At 41.0% G+C, this 20285-nt stretch overlaps 1 protein-coding gene across 1 annotated transcript in view; it reads right to left on the bottom strand.

Moving 5' to 3' along the window:
* The window catches only part of LOC127627193 (cGMP-dependent protein kinase 1-like), a 336892-nt gene extending 316837 nt beyond the window's left edge, over positions 1-20055 (bottom strand). Inside the window, exon 1 of the mRNA XM_052103472.1 lies at positions 19531-20055. Coding sequence (XP_051959432.1) covers positions 19531-19832 — 302 coding nt within the window. The 5' untranslated portion in view covers positions 19833-20055. The remainder of the gene's footprint in view (positions 1-19530) is intronic.
* Between the last annotated feature and the right edge of the window lie 230 nt (positions 20056-20285).

A 20285-nucleotide genomic window follows, 5' to 3' on the forward strand; every position in this document is an offset into this window, starting at 1 on the left:
CCCAAGAGTCCTCCCACTGCCGATCTGGTTCTCCCTAGCGGAGGCTCCCCTCAGAATAGATGCGCTAGCACACAGTTGGCCCCGGGGGCTGCACAAGTACGCATTTCCCCCAGTGTGCCTACTTGCACGGGTGCTGTGCATGGTCAGGTAGGATGAGGAACAAGTTAATCTGGTGGCCCCCTATTGGCCCACATGGACTTGGTTCTCGGATCTCATGCTCCTCGCGACAGCCCCTCCCTGGCAAATTCCCCTGAGGAAGGACCTTCTTTCTCTGGGACGGGGCACCCTCCAGCATCCGCACCCAGACATCTGGAACCTCCATGCCTGGCCCCTGGACAGAATGCGGAAGATCTAATTGGCCTACCACTTGCTGTCGTAGACATGATTGTAGTATTATACATGCAGAAGAATTGCAGCCATATGATTTGAATCTAGGATTTACCCAATCTTAATCATTGAATTCCACAACATCATACATTGATAGACTTCGGTGCCAGTGAATCTCACATCTGGCCAATAAAACTAACAAAGAGACTTGTCTAGATCCCATATGACATGTAAACTTCTCTGCAAAGAGGCCCCAAGTTCAAAGGTCAAAGCAATAAAAGACAGAACACACACTCTTTGAGTTCTTGAGAGACTCGGGACACACAATATTCTATCCTCCGATGTAAAGCAGTTTGCTACACTGATCATTGTTCAGCAAACAGCATTTTAAAAAGGACATTCCTTAACCCTCTGGGGTCGGCAAACGCGCCGGCGCGTTTTGCTGTTTTTTTTCACATAGCAGTAACATAGACTTAAAATACTCCGTCATTTATGGTCATATAAATACAGTCAATACATGATTATAAACTATAGAGGGTCTTCTTTTTTTGTGTACACTCATATTAACATCAAAACCTTGTGTTTTTTTTTAAATAAATAAAATAAAAAGGGTAAGCTTTTCAGCAGTCGATCATATTTCAGAAACACGTCACTAAAATTAACTTAAACTACGCGAATTCTTCTCACACAAACATGAAACATATGTCTAAAGAAAGCTTAAAATGTGTACTTTTAAATAAAACAATTCAAATTTAAAACAAATATTCTCCTGCAATGCAATCTGTTTGAAACAAAGCGATGTACAGTTTTTACCGGTCCATCTCATTATCTGTAATGTGATCCCACCAACCAGCAGAGCGCGTCATTCATACGCTAATGTGCTGAGGCAATCAAGGGAAAAGTACACGCCCCCGACTGCGAGATCTGATGTAAACAAACACAACTAAACTTTTCTGCGTGCTTGTAACGATACACAGGCGATCAAACTCTTGGCTATTAAGGAAGAGTTAACATTTTTCTCAGACGAAGAGGTGGACATTTGTATTTTGAAGAGAGATTTGTTCCAGCAGAGCATACAATTTCAGACGAGTAAGTCATTTAGTTTTCATTAGCTGACATGCTATTTTATATAAACATGTACATATTTTACTAGTGGGACTGTTTCCAGACAGGATTCAAAGTTTGACATTTGACATTCAAAGTATTGACATGTCCTAATAGGCAAGTTTTAGTTACATGCAAATGTTGTTATTTACATTGTATGCTGTATGATATAAATATGATATGTAATATGATATAAAAATAATATGAATGTTAGATTATATTTTAATGTGTTTATGCTGACTCGTTATCATCAACAAAGCTTGTGCTTGCAAATATCTGTTCAGGTTAAAATGCACTTTAAATATGCCCATATTAGAAAATCAGCATATTATCATATGTATTTTGGATCAAATAAATGCAGTCTTGGTGAGCAGAAGAGACTTCTTTTAATGGTAGTGTAGGTCTAAAATTAAGTAAAGTCTTTATGTAAAGAAAATATATAGTCAGATTACTTATTTTAACTTAAAACTTGATTTTGATCATTAAGTCTCCTCACATTAATTCTCTCTCTGTCACATTCCTCATTGATAGGCCCAGAGGAGTGGTCTTTGTGTCCTCAGGTGTGAATCTCATCAATATTCATGATCGTTCATGCCTCCTCGCATATTACCATTCAGCTCTAAAATTGTCACACAAAAGTTAAATGACTATATTGTTTTGTATGAATGAGTGATCAGGATGATTTTCACATCATTTTGTAGCAAAACTCTAGGCTACAAGATCCAGTTCTCAAAAGTCAAATGTTTAGTATGTTTAGTATGTGTTATATGGCCTTATTTCAGTGACTTAAAATTTTCGTTTTTTCAAAAACCATGCATAAACATTATTTTCTCAAAAATACAAACCTGTACATACATGTTGCTCACATATTATTGTAGCCCAGTTTGTGCTGAATACAGTGTTATCAGACTATAGCCTTTAATATGTTTTTAAGCAACTGAAAAAAGCACAAATGTCAAGGCATGTCAAAACTTCTCCAGGGCCCAAAACACCCTCAGACCCCAGAGGGTTAATCCAGAAACATCTCACACAAAGTCACAGTACTTTGTTGAATCAATCCTATAAAATATACAAGACCGCATGGACCCACATACAATACCTAGTCTTGTTAGGTAATTCTGACAATTGCTTTCAACTGTGGTAAGTTGTATAACTGCCAAATGCATGATTATAGCCTGATACACCTCTTTAAAATGTGTGTAATGTTTTATCCAAATTGTATAACCAATGAATTAACCAGTATGATTTGTAACCAGGGATTGTCAGGGTTTTTTTACCTACACGTATAATATCCATGAAAGAATGTCATGTTTAGTATGTAAATGTTTGCTGGCATATGCAGAGTAAGCTGATGACAATGAATGACATGCCTCTTGTACCATTTGCAATATATAAAGTTAATGATTAAACATGCACTATTTTGAGCGAGAACTTTGTAAAAGAATCGGAAACAAAAAGGACCATAAAATCATCTGCTGGAAAATACAGTCCAGTTGACCATGTGGCTCTGAAAATTCACTTCTGATTGGCGCAGGACACCTTTGGGGATGCGGTCAATTTCAGTTCACATGTGTTCAAACAGGAAAGCACGTCGTCGTCTCTCCTTCTTCTGCTCTTCTGACTGGTCAGACTTCGATCTCACTCTTCCCTCTCACTCTCTATAGTCCATGACAAGGCCTCGCTTCAAAGCCAGCCTCATTGTTCCTACAGAAAATAACTATCCAATCTTACAGAGCTCCAAAACTTTCCGGAAAAATGTTTCGACCAAGAGCCAAGAACCAAGCAACACAAAGAACGCAAGTAGATCTCCAATATTTTGCTCAAAGTGCTTGTGTATTTGTTAAATACTTTGGGTAATCATATAGCAAATCGATGTAGACTCAAATAAGGTTAAATGGTTCTTAAGGCATTTTCAAAAGCCTTAAGAACTTAACTGCATTAAGTTCATTTTCACTGTATTGATAATTTATTTCACATTCTGTCACTCTTTTCACCAACCTGTCTCATGTATATATGTGTTAGATTATATTTGTGTTTAGAATAGCAATACAATTTGTCTGTATTCAAAGATTATTTGAACTGTGATATATTTTGATAAATAATCTCATCCCTGTTTCTAAAAGATTTAGCTTCAAAACTGTACCTAAATACGTGTGGTATTATTTAAGCCATGAGAATAATATCACTCCAATAAGTGAATTAATCATAATTCACTTATTAAAGCTACTTCCTTACAGTACAAATTGTGAGCAGATACAACGAGACATTGTATTACAATTTTAATGGTGGAGAATAATGTAGTTATTTGTCATTTATCTAATTTATAATGGTTGTCGAATGCGACTAATTCCATTATACATTTCATTACCTAATAATGTACAATAAGGATAGTTTTCATTTACTCAGTTCATAGCTCTCATATTTCAAGACCCTAAATTCCCTTACATATATTGGTGTTAGAAGACGGGCAAGTTAATGGTTCCCATCTAAAATCACATATACAAATATCCTACATGATCAACCAAGCCGGAGCTCCCTCTAATACGCACTTTACGCACTGAAGTGGCACTTGTTCGCGAATTGGTGTTCTTCCTGATCCGAAGACCCGCAGAGATGTGCAGTCGGGTCAGTGCTCTCATTCCTGCAGGAGTGGCTGGAGGGGAGGCTGTCCCCCTTCACCTTGAAGGTTTATTTTGCCACCATATCGGCTCACCATGATGCAGTGGTGTTAAGTCCCTAGGGATATGATCCTTCTCCTTCTCCCACACCCCTCGACATACTGGTAGGGGTGGGGGAACAGGTTTGCTCATTCATAATAACTGGACTTTTTCACCACATGCTTCACTATGTAACAATACATCTTTTGAATTCCATGCCATTACTACAATGCAACCCACAAAAATACATGTTGTTGTCATCTATCGCCCCCCAGGTCAGCTGACAAGCTTTCTTGAGGAATTGGATGTCCTGCTGTCCTCCTTGCCAGAGGATGGCAGGCCACTTGTGGTTCTTGGTGATTTCAACATACACCAGGACAAACCCCAGGCCATTGAACTGAATACTCTTCTGGCCTCATTTGACTTGGAAAGACTACACACCACAGCAACTCACAGGTCGGGCAACCAGCTGGACCTCATTTTTACACTTAACTGTACCACCTCTAATATTCTTGTTACACCTTTACATGTTTCTGATCACTACTTTGTTCAATTCAACATGATTCTCCCATCCATTGTAAAACCAACCCCACCTTTGGTTTCCTTTCGCCGTAACCTCCGTTCCCTCTCACCCTCTCGCCTTTCCACTGATGTCTCTGCCTCTCTTCCCACAATAAATGTATTTTCCATGCTTGATGTGAACACTGCCACAGACACACTTAGCTCTACTTTAACAACCTGTCTAGACAACATCTGTCCTCTCTCCTCTAGACCAGCACGGACTACACCACCCAGCCCCTGGCTGTCTGACATCCTTCGTGAACATCGGACTGTTCTCAGGGCAGCTGAGAGGAGATGGCGGAAATCTAAAGATCCAGCTGATCTAGGTAAATATCAGCTTCTGCTCGCAACTTTTTCAAATAACGTTAAAACTGCAAAAACTTCATATTACCAGACCAAAATCAACAGCACCACAGACACTCGTAGCTTGTTTAGAACATTTAACACACTTCTCTGCCCTCCCCTCCACCACCTGACACATCACTGACAGCAGATATATTCAGCCACATTTTTTACTGATAAGGTTACAGCCATCAGCAATACATTCACAACACCACACCCTGTCAAACACCTGGCTCCTGTATGCAACCCTTCTTTCACTATGTTCTCTCCTTTAACTGACACTGAGGTCTCTAAACTCCTCCTCTCCAACCACCCCACAACCTGTTCCCTTGACCCCATTCCATCACACCTTCTCCAGGCCATCTCTCCGTCCATCCTACCGGCACTTACACACATAATTAACACATCCCTTCTTGCAGGCACTTTTCCCACTACATTTAAGCAGGCTCGAGTAACCCCACTGCTGAAAAAACCTGCACTTAACCCCACACAGATGGAATACTACAGACCAGTCTCTCTCATCCCATTCATGGCAAAAACACTTGAAAGGGCAGTTTTCAATCAGATCTCCGCCTATCTCTCACAGAACAAGCTGCTGGATGACAATCAGTCGGGCTTCAAAAGTGGACACTCCACTGAGACTGCCCTGCTGTCTGTCATCGAGTCGCTGAGACTGGCGAGAGCTGAATCGAGATCATCTGTTCTGATTTTGCTGGACCTTTCTGCTGCCTTTGACACAGTCAACCATCAGATCCTACTCTCCACCCTCTCTAAACTGGGTATCACTGGAACTGTGCTTGACTGGTTCAACTCTTATCTCTCAGAAAGGTCCTTTGAGGTAGCATGGAGAGGGAAGTATCCAAGCCACACCAGTTACTTACTGGGGTACCTCAGGGATCAGTGCTTGGGCCACTTCTCTTCTCCATATACACAACATCACTGGGACCCATCATCCAGTCACATGGTTTCTCTTACCACTGCTACGCTGATGACACGCTAACTCTACTTGTCTTTCCAGCCCAACGACACCACAGTGACCGTTCGAATCGCTGCCTGTCTGGCAGACATCTCGGCCTGGATGAAGGAACACCACCTTCAACTCAACCCTGCCAAGACAGAACTCCTTGTCTTTCCAGCCAACCCTGCTGTTGAACACAACATCACCGTGCAGCTGGGTCCAACTACAGTTTCGCCTTCTAAAACGGTCAGAAATCTAGGGGTAACCATTGATGATGAGCTAAATTTCACAGACCACATTTCAAAAACTGCAAGATCTTGTAGATTTACACTCTACAATATCAGGAAGATAAGACCCTTCCTCTCTGTACATGCCACACAACTGCTCGTTCAGTCCCTTGTCATAACTAGACTGGACTACTGTAATGCTCTCATTGCAGGCCTTCCTGCATGTGCTATTAGACCTCTCCAAATGATCCAGAATGCAGCAGCACGTCTGGTCTTTAATGAACCTAAGAGAGCACATGTTACACCACTCTTTGTCTCTCTCCACTGGCTGCCGGTTCATGCACGTATTAAATTCAAGGCCCAGATGCTGGCATATAAAACAGTCACTGGGTCTGCTCCAGCATACCTAAAAACATTTATGCAGAGCTACGTTCCCACCAGAAGCCTGCGGTCGGCTAAGGAACGTCGCCTTGTCGTACCAAAACAAAGAGGCACCAAAACACTTTCCCGGACTTTCAGTTTCATCATACCACAGTGGTGGAATGACCTTCCCAACTCAATCCGGGAAGCTAACTCACTCTCTATCTTCAAAAAAACGGCTAAAAACACATCTTTTCCAAAAGCACTTAACCGGTCAATAAAAAATAAAAAATATATATTTACATTTCTTGTTGCACTTAAATCTGTTTTGTATACTATTATGATGATAGTGAAACTTTGTAATATGGCACTTTTTGTACCACTGTCTCCCTAAGATGATTCGCTGATGTTCTTCCTCTTTTGTAAGTCGCTTTGGATAAAAGCATCTGCCAAATGAATAAATGTAAATGTAAATGTAAATACGATTACATATAGAGGTGCCCGGAGGCTGAACCCCCCCAGGCCATGCCTGTTCCCCTCATGGGATCTCTCTGTGGTCCTTTCAGGCCTTCAGAGACCCCCCTTCGAGCTGATGGTATCAGTCGAGCTCAGAGCCCTCTCCTTGAAGATGGCCCTCCTGATCACGATCGCTTCCATCAAGAGGGTTGGGGGACCTGCAAGCGTTCTCTGTCACGACACTTGCCTGGAGTTAAGTCCGGCAGACACCCATGTTGTCCTAAGACCGTGAACGGGCTACATCCCCAAGGTTCCTACGACCCCCTTCAGGGACCAGGTAAAAAACCTGCAAACGAGGCTGCCCCGGGAGGAGGCAGATCCAGCCTTTTCGTTGTGGTGTCTGATGCATGCTTTGTGTACCTATTTGGACTGCACACAAAGCTTTCGATGTTCTGAGCAGCTATTTGTCTGCTTTTGTGGACAGCGGAAACGGAATGCTTTCTCCAAACAGATGCTTTTCCACTGGGTTGTTGATGCCATCGCTTTGGCCTATCATACCTAGGCCGTTCCTGCCACCTTGCGGGTTTGAGCACACTCGACGAGAAGTGTGGCATCCACGTGGGCACTGGCCAATGACACCTCCCTAGCAGACATTTGCAGAGCAGCGGGCTAGGCAACACCCAATACCTTTACGAGATTTCACAATCTCAGGGTTGAGTTGGTCTCGTCCCGTGTTCTCTCAGGTCCGAGCACGTAGAACTCTGGAATGTGGAATGTCTGACCGGGTGTTCCACTTGCACACGTGTGCCCTTTTCGCCCAGGAGAGTCCACTAAACTCACGCTCCCTGGATGTTCTTCCTCCCTAGCCCTATGGTACGCAAATTCAGTGGAGGAATTCCATGAACAGTCCCACTACAGGTACTAAAATTACTCTGTACTGGAATAGGTGCTCCACAGGATGAGCCTTTGTGGACTAATTCCCCTGTGTGTATTTTCCGGGGAACTGTCCCCCTACTGGTGGGCCCGCGTCTCCCTTGTCGGTCCCCGCTGTCCCCGGTCACCTTGTTTGTAGCAACTTCTCCCTTGCAGCAGGTAGGATCAATCACCGCGCCATCTCCACATGTGGCCTGAAAACGCATGTGACTCATTTGGATGTTGAATTTTTTTTTGAAAGAATGGGGTAGGGTATACGCAGTCTGACGCAGCCTGTTGCTTTGGCACGCAACTACCTTCCTGACCTGTGTCAGCAGCTCACGTACACGGTTCAGCACATGGCGTGATTGAATAGGGACCCCTAGTGTCGCTTCATTCGACACAATGTCAAAGTGAGCGACAGATCTTTTCGACTGGCCTTTTCTCAAGTTCAGAGGTAATCAAGGCCTTCAAGAAAGTCCCCTAGTGTCGCTTCATTCAACACAACAGTAACCTTGACGTTGTGGCTGATCGGTGTATAATTGCAAGTTTAAAATAGGAGCTGTTTTAAAAGTCCTAAGGTAATTTAGTATGATTATTTCTCGCTTTTGGATAGCGGCAGAACAAGGGTAGGATGGCTTTAGCAACTTTTTGACAAATTAAAATAATTTTTACGGGGTTTTACTCAGCTGTTTGTGTGTGTGTACGTGTGAGAGAGAGAGAGATCTGAGAGGACAGGTACGTTTCAATGGAGAAATAATACAAAAACAAATTATGATGGATAAAAATAAACATGATGGAAACTTTACAACTCATATCCATCTGTGATCCATCCACTGAATGATCATTTGTATTTGGAGCACAACTTCTAACTGGCAACGCTTGAAAATTCTCTGATATTTGTAATGGTTGACAAATTGTTTACAGTCATATAATTTTAACCGGTATATCAATGTATGAGCTTAATCCTGGAACAGTGAACAAACGTAGTGACCAATAAGGGGACAGCTTGCTCACAAGTGACTTTTATTGACACAGTTTTGGTCCATTTTGGAATGTTGACCTGTGAAAGCAAACCGAACCAAGAAGAAAATGCAACATTCTAACAATTTAGTCTCCTTTTCAGAACAAAGCAAACATTCTACAGTTTACAGTCCACTATCTGGTGATGCTCTGTTATCTGGCTTGAAGACATAATGGATCAACACTTACAAGAGATTGAGAATGTCTGCCAGGGCTCTAACTTTAAACAAATGAGCAAGCAGACCAAACCCCTGTCTGTTTCAGTAACTCACAAGATGATATCTGACAAAACCACATATGAACAGGGACTTTTATATGAACGCACACAAGTGTTACCGACTCTCGCCAATGGCGACTCGATTTTTAATCATTGTCGCAATTAATTATTTTTATTCACATTTGCGACCATTTTTGTACCCTGATTCGTGTGTTGTGCAATGGAGGACGTGACACGTAAAATTAAAATGAAGAAACTTATAAGATACATAAAGCATACTGGAATAAAATTGCTTTCGTCAAGTGCCACCTATTGTTTGGGAGGGAATTTGCCTTTCAAACAGAATGATAAAAAAAAGAAATCGCCTTGTTAGGCCCTGATTTACATAGATCCAAAACAATGTGTACTATTTGCTCATGTAAATAACTACACGTGCAAATATTTTTGCACAATCTCCAAAAGGAAGCTTTTGAGTGGGGTAATGGTACCAAATGTACCCACGCTCTCTTACATTTCTTACTTAATACCATTTTATTTTGTGTTACTTGATATATTGTAAGATAGGGAATTCATTATAAATGTTCTTTTATACTAGGCTTATATTTATTTATACAATTATTTGAAATCATCATATACTATAATCCCTGTTATTGAGTAATAAGTTCTAAGAGCGGTTGAGTAGACTCCCTGTGCATGACACACTTCTCTTGAATGTTTCAGAACGATTACGGAATGCAGGAATTCAACACATTGATAAATCACTTTGAGAGTACAATTTCAATCCTTTTATTTTGCGCATGTTCGAGGCACTCCTCTAAATTGCATATTAATTTAGGGAAACACACATCAAAATTGCAAAGATCAGCTCTGACATTTTTTGCTTGTCCTATCAAGATTGCACATGGTTTTTATACACGCAAACCTTTTGTAATTCAGGGTCTAGGTGTGAATATACCTTTCAGCAAATTCGTCTCAGATTTGTTTTAAATAGGCATTTAGCCTCCGAAAATGTTCGCATATTGTCCACAAATTATGGGTATGACTGCTAATATGACGGCCATCCAATAAAGAACCAAAAAGAGTACTGCCCTTTATTATATTGTTTTAAGAGTTTATGGTTCTGAAGAATCAGCAGTTCACAAATTCCCAATTTAGCTCAGTTGTGACTTCAAAACTCTGACTTCTATTTTTGTTTTGATACCATTTAAATTTTGTGTGTCAATGAGAATGTCAGAACAATACACGATTGATTGCCCAGTCAACAATGACAAGTGTGATCAAAGTCCAAAGATGTATATTCCACAGTCTGACAATAAAGATATCACACAGTCTGCCATTTCTTTTATGAAAGATCTCACCAGGGTCATATTGTAAAATCTGAAAGGCTAAAAATAAGCTCCTCTCAAAGCTACATTCACGCTTAGATGGCACATTGGTAGATCATTAGCCCATGATCATTGTCAAACCCTGTTTCCTCTCATTCATTAAAAGCGATCTAAGAGGCCATCGCAGCCTAGTGCCAAACTTTCTCTGAGTACATGGCCGCAGGTGGTGGACCGATTTCAAAGTCTTCAGAGGCTAGCAACAGCACCGCTCTGAAGGGGGGTAGCAAAAAAGAGCAGAAAATGCCACCTCTCATCAACAGCCTCAATTTAATCAGAGTCTTTGATATTTGAGGCATCATTATGGTGTCCTGGCTGGCCACTCTGTAAAATTCAGACATGATTTTGAGCCAGATGGCGCATGGCTTTGTTGAGCCACGCTGAATAACTTCTGAGAGGCTGGCAGATAGTGCAGATTGGCACAATTGTGGTATGTGTTGCCATCTACCTAACAGTCCTTCTCTCCCAGCACGCTTTTTACAGATCTTCTTAACCCACTCTCAGCTCTTTTGTTTAACAAAGATTTATGTTTGCCCAGACATGGAGTACAACACTAAGCGTTTGCCTTAAAAGGAGAAAATATGCTCTTTTGGTGGGAAGCAAGATGGATTCATTCCGCAAAACTTCACATGGGCCTCACAGTAGGGAGAAGACTGGGCTGATGGTTGTTTTCCCTGTGTCTGTAACATGCATGTTAAAAGAAATGTCAGGTGATGTAGCATTTGTTTTTAAAGGTCAGTGTTATGCACCAGCCCAGTAAAGGACAAAATACATATAATTGTAGCCTTTCTAAAATATTTGTGCTTGAAAATATTCAGTGGGGAGCATTGTTAAGTCTGTGGCTGCAACACAATCGCTGATGCAATAGATGTATGATTGCTAACACTATTATAGTGTGACAACAGCCAAACAGTGAATTAAAATAAATTGCAACCACCTCTCCAGTTTCACACACAGAGATTCAAAATGTAATTATTTTAATAAAAACTGATGCAACTCAGTCTATGCATGGTGTTTCTAATCGCATTTAAAACAGGAATGAAATGGCTTGAAAACATTTTTTTTAATGGCATATATTAAAACAGGAGGTTTCGGCAAGACATATCAACGTTTTTTTTTTAATAGTCAACAGTCTTAAGTTTATTTCACAGCCATTAGCCCTGATTTGTTGGCTGATTTGAAGCTTTTAAGAAAAATATTTTTTTTAAATTGCAAAATGTTTACTCTGATACTCTGTTTTATACTCTAATTGAATTTTCAGAATTTTGCAGTTCATTTCTGTTTCTTAATTTTCTTAACATTATTAAGCATTTACTTTATTATAGGTAGAAAACATCTAGGTTACTGTTGTAACCTCTGTTCCCTGATGGAGAGAACAAGACGTTGTGTCGAGTGAAGCGACGCTAGGGGACTTTATTGAAGTTTCCTCTGAACTTAAGAAAAGGCAAATGAGAATTTTGGCAGACAGAATTTGCATGTCCCTCCCGTGGACATATGGGTATAAAGGGAGGGAAACATGCATCTGTTCATTCAGGTTTTGCACTGAGGAGCCGAGAATAAGGTTCGGCCATTGCAGTGGCTCGGTTCAGCGTTGTGGCCAGGGGGATACATCATCTCGTTCCCTCCATCAGGGAACGGAGGTTACAACAGTAACCTAGACATTCTCCGGCTGTCGCTCACTTTGACGTTGTGTCGAGTGGAGCGACACTAGGGGTCCCTATTAGATCACGCCATGCGCTGAACCATGTATGTGCGCTGCTGATGCATGCCAAAGGCTGTGTCAGACTGCACATACCCTTCCCCAACGCCCCGCAAAAATTGTCATAGAATCCCGAAGGGGGGGAACAAAGCGACGTGCTAAGCAAGAGAGCAGGTCGCGCCTTTTCTCTCTCCGTGTTTCTCGCATAGAGTTAAGCGGCTGGGGCCATCTTAACGCAATCATATGCATTGGGGAAGGTGTTCTTTTCCAACTCCTATTCTTTCAGGGGGGAAAGACCCCACGGAGACCACCACCTGCCCGGGCTGGGGGGAGGTAAACAGTGGCAAAATATATCACATGGGTTTCAGGCCACACGTGGAAATGCAGCGGTGTTAGATCCTACTTGCTGCAAGGGAGGAGTTACTACAAAAACAGCGACCGGTGGGCAGTTGTGACTGCCTCCTCCCGGGGCAGCACTTGCAGGTTCACTACCTGGTCCCTGAAGGGGGGTCGTAGGAACCTTGGGCACATAGCCCGGTCTTGCTCACTCGCAGGTCCAAGATCAGTCGTAAGCCGATGCCTTTCTTGGGTATGATGAAGTAAGGGCAGTAGAAACACTTCATCTCGGCTGGAGGGCGAGGTCGGTCGCAGAGCGCAGTTCCTGCAAAATATCGGGGTCAGGACTGCCCAAGTGCAGATCTTTGAGTGCCTTGGCCTGGTGAACCTGCTGGAGGCCCACGGCATGCAGGGTGGAGGCGGCCTGTATAGTGGCGCTGTAGGCTTTGGTGGTCAGGGACGATGTCATCCTACAGGCCTTGGAGGGGAGTACCGGGCGATCCCGCCAGGTGGCGGCGTTCTCCGGACACAGTAGGATCGCAACCGCTCTGTCCACCTGGGGGACCTCCGAGAACACGTGGGCAGCCGGGTAGTGAGAGCGGATGAGTGAGGAGGTCATTGTGGGCAGTAAATAGTGCCCTCCACGACCTCATTAGCTCATCATGCACCTCTGGGAAGAAAGGGACCAGGGTGTTGCGTGGCTGTGAGCAGCGCTCAGACCCGAGGAATCAATCGTCCAGCCGTGAAGGCTTCAGGGAGGATGGAGGGTTCCTGTCCAACCCCACGCTGATGGCGGCCCGGACAAGCATGTCGGCCATCTGGGCGTCAGCCTCAGACTGGCCGTGCCGACCCGAAGGTGGCAGTCCAGTCGAGTCTTCTGCATCAGAGGCCAGAACACTATCCGATGCAGTGGCAAATTCATCATCAAGATCGGGGGGCTAGAGGGAGTAAACAGATGTTCTCATCTCGAGCTCGGATGGACGTCAACGAGCCTGCCGGGGGGTGGTTGGTTCATGGGGATCTACCCAGTGAAACCGAGCCCGCTGCCATACCCAAATCGCCTCCATCACCTGCCGGGTCATCCTCAATCCCATGGGAAGGAGCAGCGAATTGGTGGGCAGCTGGAGTGGCTTTCATCATAAAAAAGGGGTCACACATCTAAACCTTCCGGTCAAAAATGACTGCAATTACCAAATGAAATAAGAGGGAAAGTTGTTTAAACAGAACATCAATTTGACTTCCAAAAAAATAATTTTTAACTTGTTCAATGAACTTAATATCTTTCTTGGCTTGATCAACTTTCTAATTCAAGTCAAATTGGAAATGTAATTTAATTACTTATATGATAATTTAATATTATTGATGACCATTGAAGTAGTTAGGGTTGTCTCATTGTAAAAGGTAAAATAAAGTACCATTTAATGGTTAATGTTCAGTTGAAGATCAGTGACCAATGCCTCCATCGTATTTAGACTTCACCTTATCACTGTGAAATGCATGGTCTCAACACTTTAGACACAAATCACAATGATGATGGCAATCGTCATAATAGATTAAAAAGATGAGCTTTGAATTATTGCTACATGACATAACTGAATGTGACAGACACAACAACCAACAGCATAAATAAAAGCAGCAAACAGTAAAAAAATTTTTTATTTAAAATGTCATATATATATATATATATATATTAGTTTTTCACAGTTCCTGACATTTAATTGCAAGAAACATTCTTAGGTCAGTTAGGATATTTAACTTTGGTCAAACTTTCTGGGTAGACTTCCACAAGCTTCTCACAATAAGTTGCTGGAATCTTTGTCCCATTCCTCCAAACAGAACTGGTGTAACTGGGTCAGGTTTAAAGGTCTCCTTGCTTGCGCATGCTTTTTCTGTTCTGCCCACAAATTTTCTATCGGACTGAGGTCAGGCCTTTGTGATGGCCACTCCAATACCTTGACTTTGTTGTCCTTAAGCCATTTTGCCACAACTTTGGAGGTATGCTTGGGGTCATTGTCCATTTGAAAGACCCATTTGCGACTGAGCTTTAACATGCTGGCTGATGTCTTGAGATGTTGCTTCAATATTTCCACATATTTTTCCTTCCTCATGATGCCATCTATTTTGTGAGATGTTGCTTCAATATTTCCACATATTTTTCCTTCCTCATGATGCCATCTATTTTGTGAAGTGCAAAGCACCCCCACAATATGATTGCACCCCCACCCCCATGCTTCAGAGTTGGGATGGCGTTTTCAGCTTGCAAGCCTCACCCTTTTTCCTCCAAACATAACAATGGTCATTATGGCCAAACAGTTACATTTTTGTTTTATCAGACCAGAGGACATTTCTCCAAAATGTAAGATATTTGTCCCCATGTGCACTTTCAAACTGTAGTCTGGCTTTTTCATGGAAGTTTTGGAGCAGTGGCTTCTTCCTTGGTGAGCAGCCTTTCAGGTTATGTCGATATAGGACTCGTTTAACTGTGGATATAGATACTTGTCTACCTGTTCCTCCAGCATCTTCACAAGGTTATTTGCTGTTGTTTAGGGATTGATTCACACTCTTCAAACCAAACTAAGTTAATCTCTGGAAGACAGAATGCGTCTCCTTCCTGAGCGGTATAAAGGCTGCATGGTTGTATGGTGTTTATACTTGCATGCTATTGCTTCTGGCATTTGGAAATTGCTCCCAAGGATGAGCCAGACTTGTGGAGGTACACAATTTTTTTGGCTTATTTCTTTAGATTTTCCCATAATGTCAAGCAAAGAGGAACTGAGTTTGAAGGTAGGTCTTAAAATGCATTCACAGGTACACCTCCAATTGACTCCATTTAGCCAATCAGAAGCTAATTGGCTAATTTCCTAAATGTTTTACATCATTTTTGGGAATTTTCCAAGCTGCTTAAAGGCACAGTTAACTTTGTATATGTAAACTTCTGACCCAATGGAATTGTGATATAGTCAAATAAATGTGAAAAATTACTTGTGTTATGCACAAACTAGATGTCCTAAACAACTTGCCAAAACTGTAGTTTGCAAATATAAAATTTGTGGAGTGGTAGTTTTAATGACTTCAACCTAAACATATGTAAACTTCTGACTTTTGGATCCAGGCCTTTTAAGGCAAAATATTATTTTACAATGATAGCCCCTTAGGGGACAGAGATGAAATGTATTTTTTTAAATAGTTTTGTGTTCTCTCACAAAAAGTTTTCTTTCCCTCGCAATAGTTTTTGTTCCCACTCACAAAATGTTGCATTCCCGTGCAACAGATTTATCCATGTCTTATGAAAATTAACCATGGTTTTCCTCAAATAAACTTATTTTAACCATGATATGCAAAGTAAACCCATAATAAATATACAGGAAAAACAATAATAAAAATCATAATCATTCTGACAAAAGTATCTGACTGCAGTAACAACGATTGTAGTAACCATTTTTGTGATAAAAACCATGGTTTTAAAAACCATGGTACATGTAGGCTAATGCAACCATTACAAGTTGAACTACAATTACTGTAGTAAAAACATGGTAAATGTTTTGGTTACTAAGGTTTAACTACAGAAAAAAATACCATAGTTCAACTATGGTGTGGCAGAGCGGAGTGCGGGGCCGGGTCATGATTAGGCTGATGAAGCCCGAGAGGGATAAAGGCGACCAGAGACGGCAGTGCGACAGAGAGAGTGTTACGGGCAGCTGCCCGACACCTGTGTGTGTGCACGAGTGTGTGTCTCTATCTTTTGGTTAAGTTTATTATAAAAATATTATTTATATTATCAAGAATGTAAATTCTCGCTTCCTCCTTTCAACTGAACTGTGCTACACTAGTGCTGCAAACCAGGGAGGAGGAGGGATGTGCCGTAGTGGAGTCCTCAGTGTGTGTGTGTGTGTGTGTGTGTGTGTGTGTGTGTGTGTGTGTGTGTGTGTGTCCTTTTGGTTCAGTTCTTGATTCAAATATTATTTATATTGTTAAGCCGGTTCTCACCTCCTCTCCTTTCCATTGAATGGTGTTACACGTGGTTACTGTAGTAAAATCATGGTTAATTTCCATAAGGGATGGATAAAGCTATTGCAAGAAAATTCAAAACGTATTGCAAGAGAACTCAAAACTATTATAGAAAAAAAAAAATCCTCCCTGTCCTCTAAGGGCCTCCTTATTTAAGTGCATGACTTAAACAACTAAAAGTTAGTTTGTCAAGTGCAATGCTGACTCACAAATGCAAAACGCATTAACTACACAAAAAGTGAAACTGAGAAAAATGGCCTCAAAATTTTTGTCACAGGACAAATCGTAGTCCAAGAGACCTGATTTCATTCATAAACTCTAACACTAATATTGACAAATAATGTAATTACTGCATTTTGCCTTTGCAGTACAGATTAACATATAGATGGCTTCAAAGCTAACAGGCATTAACAAAATGCCACAAAAAGCCATATAGTTTTGATTACAAACTGGTGTCCTGCACAAATGAAAGCTGGGAATCAACTTAATCTACATTGTTTAATACCCCTCTGTATGTCCAGCCTTCCATTAATAAAGTAATGAATGTTACTAAAAAATATTTTTGTGTTTGAGGTGAGCATAAATCATCAGTTGTTATTGTTTTAGGGAGAATATTCCACTATTGCACGAACTGTCAGTATTCATGAATTCCACCACAAAAAGAATGTGATGTGTTCACATAGACAGTAGGCTTATGGTTTACAACCAAAATCCACTCAGCAACAAAAGTAAGTATACACCAGACAAACACAAGGAGTATTGAAATGCTCACAAACTGTGAAAAACAGACTGAGAGAGTGGGAGGAGATGAAGAGTAGAGGAAAATGATGGCATTGCCGGTGGATAAGGGAGGCTTCAGATAACTCTGCACTAGAGATCCAGCAGAGGAGAAGATAAAAAGATTCTCAACAGTGCAGAGAATCGACTCTGCTTTCCAGTTGTGTGCATATCATTACAGTTGTCTGAGCTTCGTCTAACTGGCCATGCATTAAATATATAGTTTTAAAGGTTTAAAAGCTGCTTTAAAGACTTACAATAAGCCTTTTGCCATATTTAATGTAGCCTACAGTTTTACTATTGGTATCTAAGGACCAAATAATGATCCCAAACCTATATTGAAATGCTGCTTTTGGTCCATCTGTTCAAGGAATAGTTCACCCAAAAATGTTTTATTCTCTCATCACTACTCACCCTCATCCCAGATGTGTATGACTTTATTTCTTCTGCTGAAAACAAACAACGATTTTTATTAGAATGTTTTTCTGTTCTGTTGGTCCATACATTGCAAGTGAATGGTGACCAGAACTTTCAAGTTCCAAAAATTGCATAAAGGCAGCATAAATGTAATCCATACTACTCCAGTGGTTTAATCCATGTCTTTAGAAGTGATATAATAGGTGTGGGTGAGAAACAGATTCATATTTAAGTCCTTTCTTACTATAAATTTCCACTTTCAATTTCACATTCTAAAAGTGAAAGTGAAAGTGGAGATTTATAGTAAAGAATGTATTGAAATATTGATCTGATTCTCACACAAAGTGTTTGCTTCGCTTCATAAGACATATATTAAACAACTGGAGTTGTATGGATTATTTTTATGCTAAATTTATATTAGAGCTTCAAAGATTTGGAGCTAATTAACTAGTAATGAAAGGACCTACAGAGCTTAGATATTCTTCTAAAATTCTTTGTTGGTGTTCAGCAGAAAAATGCATAGGCCTACACTGGGATGGCATGCGGGTGAATAATTTTTTTTTATTTTGGGGTGAAATATCCCTTTCATAAGAATTGATGTATACTGTGTATATTTATATATTATTTATTTGTACTCAATGTTGGAAAAGTTACTAACAAAAATTAATCCATAACAAATTAATAATAAAATTGTGGTCAGGTTACTTTACTGATTACTTCATCAATAAGAGTAATCACATTACTAATTACTTTACATTTAAGTTACTTTCCAAAACACTTTTCACATAAAAAAAGTTGTATTTCTGCTTTGTTCATTGTCGCAGCTAATTACAAGCAGTTATGCATACAGTATGCACATATGAATTCATAGTGACTACTTTTTGACTCACTAATCAAATAAGCAAATTGTGACATTGGTCATGTTAACTCCTGTGTGTACAAAAGGTCAGATTGCCTTGCTTCAGTTGAAGAACTCAAGATGATCTTTGACCTTTCTATTCAGATTTTTGCTGAAATTGTTATCCTGAAAATATTTTTTTTTCCTATAACAAATTACATTTAGAAAACATTTTACTCTTCTACATTCTGTATATACAGTGTCTTATGATCACTGGCAATATAAAGCCATCCGTGCCTTATTGGCCAGTTTGCACAGTACAGTATATGCTATATTACTATTTGCAATTCTGGTTGGATGCTAACTGTATTTCACTGGCTGAAATTGACATTCATTGACATTCACATGTACTCTGTGCAATGATAATAAAGTTGAATCAATGCTAATAAAAATATTTATGATATTTATTTATGAAATAAAATATAGTTTTCATGGCATTTGTTGTGTTCTAAACAACAGTATGTATGAACTGTAAATGAATTGTTGTCTGGATTCGAATATGCATTTTTATTCTGTTTCAAAGTTGATGAGCAGAATCAACAGGTGGGTACAGCAGACATGCTGGCTGATATATATTAATTCCTGCCTATATTCATATACATCATATCAGTGAAGTAATGAAGAGAAGAACAAGGTTTGATGGATGACAACGATTATGCTACTCATGCAGAACTTGAGGTGTACCACCAAAAGCACTTGCAAAAGTTTTTTATTATGTGCAGCACATTGGAAAGCAATTCATGTGTCACTCTGTCAAAAATACTGCATGCATAATGACCTCATTTATGCTAATTCTGAATAGTTTAAATGAATGGCCACTTTAACCAAAACAACAGCATCAACATTCATCAGATTTAAGTGACACCTACTGTGGGCTCTTTGGGTAGAAAGGAAGGGTGACATGATTGAGGTCCTGAATGTCAAAGGCTGTTGGTTCGGCTGAGATCGCTTGTCTCTTGGTCCTCTGCTGTTCTTGAAGGACGCTCTGCTTGTGGACTTGAGTGGCCGGTCTGATAACGGATCGGTATTTGTCTAACTCATTTTGGAGCTTTTGAATCAGTTCATCTTTCTGGTCCAGCTCTAACTCCAGTTCATCAATAAGCGCGTCTCTCTGTCTCAATTCCTCAATCTTCTCTTGTAACGCGTACTGGAGGTCGCGTAAAGTGCCCATGTCTCTCCAGAGTTAATGAGCCACAGCCGTCACCAACTTAGCGAATAATCCGTTTTTGGTCATGAAATTAAAAACAATCCGCTATTGACCGAATTCCCGTGATAATGTCGCCAAATACAGCTCAGCGATCCACCGATGAGCTTTCGGATCACTTGTATCAGAGGAATGAGCGGGGAAACACCCACAACGCCTGCACACTTCGCATTCGGGGGACGAAGTTTCACACGGCATTCATTTCTTGTCCAAATGCGTCAGTCGCAGCTGTGGAGCGCGTCGAGCGCTACAAGAACGCCATGAGCGCGCAGTGGACGCGCTGTAAGAGCGGCTTCCCTGAAGAGCCAATGAGGAAAGACTGAAGCGCGCACCTGTACCAGCCGTCAAGAGCGTTTAAGTGCGCTACCTTACAAGAGAGCATGAGAAGCTTTAAAGGGAAGCACTAGAGGTGGATAACGG

This window comes from Xyrauchen texanus, chromosome 33, assembly GCF_025860055.1.
Source record: "Xyrauchen texanus isolate HMW12.3.18 chromosome 33, RBS_HiC_50CHRs, whole genome shotgun sequence".
NCBI classification, from domain to species: domain Eukaryota; kingdom Metazoa; phylum Chordata; class Actinopteri; order Cypriniformes; family Catostomidae; genus Xyrauchen; species Xyrauchen texanus.